The sequence below is a fragment of the Etheostoma cragini genome, chromosome 3 (assembly GCF_013103735.1).
Source record: "Etheostoma cragini isolate CJK2018 chromosome 3, CSU_Ecrag_1.0, whole genome shotgun sequence".
NCBI classification, from domain to species: Eukaryota; Metazoa; Chordata; class Actinopteri; order Perciformes; family Percidae; genus Etheostoma; species Etheostoma cragini.
Window position 1 is genome coordinate 10,110,674 of NC_048409.1, and position 6,506 is coordinate 10,117,179.

A 6,506-nucleotide genomic window follows, 5' to 3' on the forward strand; every position below is an offset into this window, starting at 1 on the left:
GCTTCTCAGCTGATTTAACACCTGATTGGTGTACAACATGATGACGATTTATATAAACTTTTTATTGTTTTTGAATTGAAGGGATTTTAATTGCTATTTGTCTGATTTAAAGACTTATTCTGTACAGAACAAATGTTGTGTGGCTGATAGACGTTTACAAGTCAGAGAAACTAAATCTGTTCAGATCACGGATCATCTACAGTGTGTTGTTCATTAAAATCAGCAAAAGCTTTCATGTAGAGCACTTTCACAGCTACTCTGTCATAATCAAAACAACTAGAGACTGTGTACAAGCTGATATGTGGGTCTGATTATATTTTATTAAATCGGAATCGCACCACAGTCCTTTTTGTCACTTCCTGTTCAGTCTGAAGGCGGCTCGAATCGTCTGGAAACTGTCCGACTTTCCCGCAGCTTTCTGTCCCCGCCCCCGCTGCTGCCGCCTGCTCTCGTCCACTTTACAGGCGAGGCGCAGTTCATCTCGAACGAGCCTATTAAAATCATGCTGCGGGTCTGAATGAAACCTAAATGACTTGAAGGACTGTCTGCATATACAATATTGTCTGTCATGGTTTTTTCCCACATTCATTTGAAGTAAAAGGCATTTATTTCTATAACTTGTTTTCTTTGCTTAGTTTTTTTTTTTTTTGTTCTTTTGAAATATTATCATTATTAAAGGGTAAAGTGCAATATCGCTGACGGGCGCGGCTCAATCTTAGGGCTGGTTATAGGCTTAACTATAGCTTTAGAGACCCCTCATTGCTTACTATTGTGGTTTGACGTGTTGCCTTTTATTATTCACTGCATGTGATTAATGTTTGAGTTTTAAAGTGTGCAGTGGTATTTTGTTATATTGCTCTTTTATTGTGTGTATTGGGTCCTAACGCATTTTAATAGCCTCTAAATTATTCCAGTGAAATTTTGCCATTTATATCAAGTGATTGCGCCGGTGCCATTGCACTTTATTTCTTTCCTTTTTTTTAAAGTCGCCACTGTGTCCACGCTGGCGCTGTTCGCTGTTTTTTACTAGTGTTTTTAATCTATGCAAACTGTGAATAAATTCCATTTATATTTTGTACGTGGCCCAGTTTGTTCTCGAAAACTTACCAGTTTTCAATCACCACATATGTTATCATAAATCCAGTAGTTTTATTTGTGCTTGTACTAAGTGCTAATTGTTCCGCAACATCTTGTAAAGCCAACTCAAATCTTTAAAAAAACATTTGTTCTTCATATTTAATCAGCGCTCTCTCACTGTCACATTCTTTGCTACGGAGTGCAGGAGGAGGACATGGCCCGACTGCATGGCATACAGGATAGTGTCAAATATCCCGGCATTAGAGAATGGGAGGACACAATGTAAATAACTACATATCTGTCTTTAATACTGTGCATATATTATTAAATGTTAAAGTCTGGAAATTCAGCCGTTTAGCTCACGCAAAATTGTTAACACTCTATGATGTCCTCCCTATCGGTCCGAACTTTAATACTGTTTGTGACACAACCTGCAGTAAGAAGTCTGTTTGCCTATGCCATGATTTGATGTCCAGGGAACGTTAAGGCAAGGGGCACAGCCGTGAAAGACGTGAGATTATAGTTTTTTCAATATTAGGCTCCCCCTGCACGAGAAGTGGCATATTAGCTGAGGTTTTTCATTCTGTTTTTGCTCATACCCTTGCACACTGCTGCGGCTGTACTCTATGTAACTGTTTTTGCCTTGTACTCTTCAGAGTATAATAAATACAACAAAGAATACCTTGGTTCATTCTGCTCAACTGTCTATTTGTTTCAAAAAAGTCTCATCCAGAATTTGTCACTCTCGCTGAACAGAAACTTCCTCAACAATAATTGCTTTCTAGTCAACTAAGAAGTTGGAAAGCTGAAATGATCTAAAGTCAACTGATGATTTATATAGTTTATATATCATAATGGTCCTTCACACAATATTTGCAGTTTTATTGTTTGCAATGAGGGGAAAAATCTATTTTGAATTCAAAAATCCTGAATATACCTTTAAGTCTCCATTATTGGTGTCATGCCTGACGTACAGTGTCTGCACACCAGAATATGGAATATATTTTATACTGTTATGTATTCATTGGGGCTATGTTTGGAACTAAGGGCTTACAGACAGCAGCTCGATTGCATATTAAGGGACATTGGAGGGATGGAGGGCCTTGATGGCTTTCTAACTAAAAGCAAGTAATTAAAAACATTTAGTATATATATTGCCAAACTATTTAAAATACAACGTGTATGTCAGTTTGTGAGGGTAAACACGGGATCGATACAGCAGACCATATTTTAGAGCTAAAAGGAAAAAAAATAAGCAAAGAAGGAATAGAATAATCAAAACAAACCCTTAGTTGTTTAAAATGCAATATTTACATGTTGTAACAAGGATGTTAATTAACATACCTATTTGTTCTGCTTGAAGCAATATGCCAACTGTGTTTCCTGTTGTTGTGTAAAAAGATGAAGCAATCTGCAGTGTTTAATCTCTAGTGTCCACATTTTAGGGCCCTGCTTTCCCACCGGAGTCATGCCACTAGGTAATTTAATTTACCCTCCTCAAAGTCAAGCTTAATCAGATTTAATCAGAGAATCATTTTTCTGTGTTGTTTTTGTGTATACACATGTAACCTTTATTTCTGCTGTATTGCATCATAGTATTTTTGAACTTTAGAGTCTGAAGGAAAAACTATTTTAATTGACTTCCCCTTCACATTTTCCTTAATCCACCATGTTGCTATTAAACTTTTGATTAATTTCCTTTAGATATTTCTCAAAGAAAACTTTAGCAAAGGTGAAAAGAAGCTTAAAAGTAAGAACAGTTACAGTATGTCTATTGAGCATGAACATGTAGAACTTAGATTTAGCCTGTAAAGCAAAGCCTGAGATGTCACAAATGTGTGACAATTTTGGATGTTATGTCCCCAGAATGAACAGGATCTGCAATTACAGTGACAAGAACCTCTTTTAATGTAATATGATTTACATTGCTTATGTGTTATAATGTCAGAACCTTGGTGTGAGATTTGTCCAACAAAAAAAAAGACACACAACAAAATTGAATATAGTTAAAGATGTATTCACTCAAACAAATGCATTTGCCTTAAGGACACTATGTTACAACAAGAAGAAGCACAGATTACATGTTGTTGTTAAAGTGTAAACTACATTACAAGTGATTTGGGTAGTGGTTAATAATGTGTATCATTGTTAGATGTCTTTCCCATTATGTGTTTCTTAGTGTTCTGCTCAGGTTTAAACAAAAGTATGCAACATTTTGGCATAAAAATGCAGAAAAGAAGTCCATAACTGGAGGCCAGAATAGCAAATATTTCCACAGCTACAGTGAACTTCCCAGGAGAGCTGAGATATGCTGGGATAAATGTGATCCAGACTGCACAGAAAATCAGCATGCTGAAAGTAATAAATTTAGCCTCATTGAAATTATCAGGTAACTTTCTAGCCAAAAATGCAAGTACATAACATAGAACAGCAAGGAGCCCTATGTATCCTAACACAACCCAGAACACTACAAGTGACCCTAGGGCACACTCAAGAATAATCTTCTCTTTATAGTGTTTCATATTTTTGAAAGGAAAAGGAGGGTTGATTATCAGCCAAAGTATGCAAATAAGAACTTGTATGAGAGTGAAACCCAGAACAGTTAGTCTTTGCTGTGCAGGCCCAAACCATTTCATAACATTACTACCTGGAAGTGTGGCCCTGAAGGCCATTAACACCACTATAGTTTTCCCCAGAACGCAAGAGATACAGAGAACAAAGGTGATGCCGAATGCTGTGTGTCGCAGCATGCAGGACCACTCAGAGGGCCGGCCTATGAAGGTCAAAGAACACAGGAAACACAGAGTCAAGGAGAAGAGCAGCAGGAAGCTCAGCTCAGAGTTATTGGCACGTACCAGTGGGGTTCCTCTGTGGCCGTAGAAGATTAGCGTTGTGATCATAGTTAGAAAAACTCCCAGCAGAGAAAATAGGGCTAGCAATGTTCCTAGGATTTCATCAAATGCCAAAAATTCTATCTCTTTAGGGATGCAGGCATCTCTCTGCTTGTTGGACCAGTACTCTGGTGAGCATTTCATACAGTCTACTGAATCTGCAACAAAAAATACAGAGAAACATAAAGTTAATTATATGTTTGATTGGTTTCAGACATCAACACTTGCACTATTTATGTTCTGTTTACTTTACACTCATGTCATCCTGTGTAATACTGCATTGTATTCTAAACAACACATGAAATACTGCTACAATGTTTATTTACCTGTTAAATTACTGATCTTGCCTGCTGGACAGCATATGCAATTATAACAGCAGACTGGCTTTCCTTGCTGCTGAACCTTACGAGTTCCTGGGAGACAGCTCTCACTGCAAACTGACACAGGAACCTCCTGCACACATAGGAACAATTCAAAGACATGTACAGTGAAATACAAAATTTAAAATTTTAAAACTCATTAACCATATCGAGATTTTTTCGAACAATCACCTTTCAGTTAATCAGTACACAGTTAATAAGTCCAAACCTCAGTGTCTGCTTTACCTCAGTCAGCCCATTTCCCCTAAAAACTGGGATCTTGTTCATGATTAACTGATGGCTTTCTGGGAGAGAAGCATCGTAAATCCCAACTCTTACTCCTTCCATGGTTTCTTTGTTTGTCAGTTGTAAATTAACAAGTTCATATTTTGGCGGTGAGTCTCCATTACTGTCAAAATAAACTCTTTCCCCTTCCTCAGTGGTGAAATTCACTGTGTTGAGATATTGCAGGACCTAGCAAAAAAAAAAGTGTGAAAAAATGAGAGGTTCTTGTTGTTATCCTACTTTCACACTTAACTGATGGTTCCTTACCTGCCATGATTGAATTTGTTTGAGATCAGCACAGCTCCCATTTGAAAAGGGCCCTTTACCCTCCTCACATTTAATTAGATTGTCAAGTGCATGAGCCACTGCGTAAACTGACTTGTATACATTATTGGTGAATCTCAGCTCAGCCAAATCAGTTAACTGGGATTGAACATTCTGCAAGCTTTCAAAACCGCTGCATGGCTTTCTTTGTGTCTTTGCAGTGCCATTCAGAGCACAGTCAAACACCTCTTCCCATAAATCTCTGACAAACTGACTTTCAGAAAACTGTGAGTGGTGGAGCCTCCTCAGGTGTTCCTCTAGCCCCGGGATCTTAGTTGCACTGACAGTAAAGCCAAGTGAGCCCACCAGGAGCCTGTGTCCCTCACTGTCAGTCAGAGAGTAATCTGTGATCCAGGCGTCACTACCAACCCACTGCAGTCCTGTAATGTTCTGTTTGTACAATTCAGTCAATAGCACATTCATTTCTCTGTGAGACACAAAAGCCATGATCACTTTGGAAGTGGCATGCTTTACAATCTCTATTATTCTCTGCAGCCTATCAGGTGGATCTGACGATGAAAATGCTTCAGAGTACTCAATGCACACTCCATATTCTTGTGCAAGTTGGATAAATGTAGCCATGCCATTGAGGCCGTATTCATTATCCACAGCTAGAGCCCCAATCCAGGTCCAACCAAAATGTCTGACCAGCTTTGCCAATGCTCTGCTCTGGTAGTAGTCACTGGGAATAGTTCTGAAAAAAGTGGGATACTCTTTCCTGTTGCTCAGACAGGCACAGGAGGCAAAATGGCTGATCTGCAATGAAAGATACAAACATCTTATTGGCGGTTTCAAATATAAAAAAAATGATTGCATAAAAACCATTTTGATTCATGTTACAGTTATACTTTTGCATAAAAGCACTACACTAAATTAAAAAAATAAAAAAATTAAATACCACGTCACAGTAACTGAAATGCATTTTCTTCTTTGACTTACCACAGGGATATGAAACCTTCCAACAACTTGTGCAAATGCAATAGTTGGACTTGAGCCTGAATGTCCCAAGATAGCTTGCACTGTCTCAGTTTTAGGGCAGATGTCGTCAGTGATTTCTTCCTTTAGTCCGCTCAACAGTGCCAGTGCAGCCCTCAGTATGTCCATAGTGCCACAATTATTATAGATCTTGTAGCCAAGTTTAACATTAGAGAGTAAATCAGGATTTGCGTTGATCTCATTTACAGCAAATATCACTGTTTGAGCAAATTGGAATTCTCTAACATTGAAGCTGGGGGAATGAAAGGGTTACATATTTGTGTTAAAGTCTCAATTACAATACAAAATACACATAAACCTTTTTTCTAAATAGGTCCAACAATACATACTTGTTGCATTTTCGTACATCTGGAAGTGTCTGAAATGTGTTGATTACAAAATCCTGCCCTGTGCGAAATGAAAAAATGCCTCCAATAACAAGGTCGCCATCTTGGGCTAGTTCAGGTGGTTGTGCGGAGCCTTGAAGACGGCACCCAGAGTCTCCGCTCCTCATGAGCAGAAACAAAAGGAGTAGCCTTAACGATGGCATAGCGCTGCTCTTCAGGTCAGCCCAATCAGCTCTGTAGCTCATGGC

General features: G+C 38.6%; 1 protein-coding gene across 1 annotated transcript; it reads right to left on the minus strand.

Moving 5' to 3' along the window:
* Positions 1-3,128: 3,128 nt before the first annotated feature.
* On the minus strand, positions 3,129-6,506 carry LOC117942160 (extracellular calcium-sensing receptor-like). Its single transcript, XM_034867490.1, has 6 exons — positions 6,262-6,506; positions 5,876-6,164; positions 4,880-5,692; positions 4,574-4,801; positions 4,295-4,418; positions 3,129-4,126 (listed from the first exon to the last, which is right to left on the minus strand). The coding sequence occupies exons 1-6, from the start codon at positions 6,501-6,503 to the stop codon at positions 3,207-3,209; spliced, it is 2,616 nt and encodes an 871-aa protein (XP_034723381.1). The 5' UTR covers positions 6,504-6,506; the 3' UTR covers positions 3,129-3,206.

Coding starts and splice junctions, on each gene's coding strand:
- LOC117942160 (XM_034867490.1), bottom strand. CDS start 6,503: ATGAGCTACAGAGCTGATTGGGCTGACCTGAAGAGCAGCGCTATGCCA. Junction 4,802..4,879: donor AACAAATTCAATCATGGCAG/GTAAGGAACCAT, acceptor TTTTTTTGCTAG/GTCCTGCAATATCTCAACAC. Junction 4,127..4,294: donor CAAGATCAGTAATTTAACAG/GTAAATAAACAT, acceptor TTTTTGTTGCAG/ATTCAGTAGACTGTATGAAA.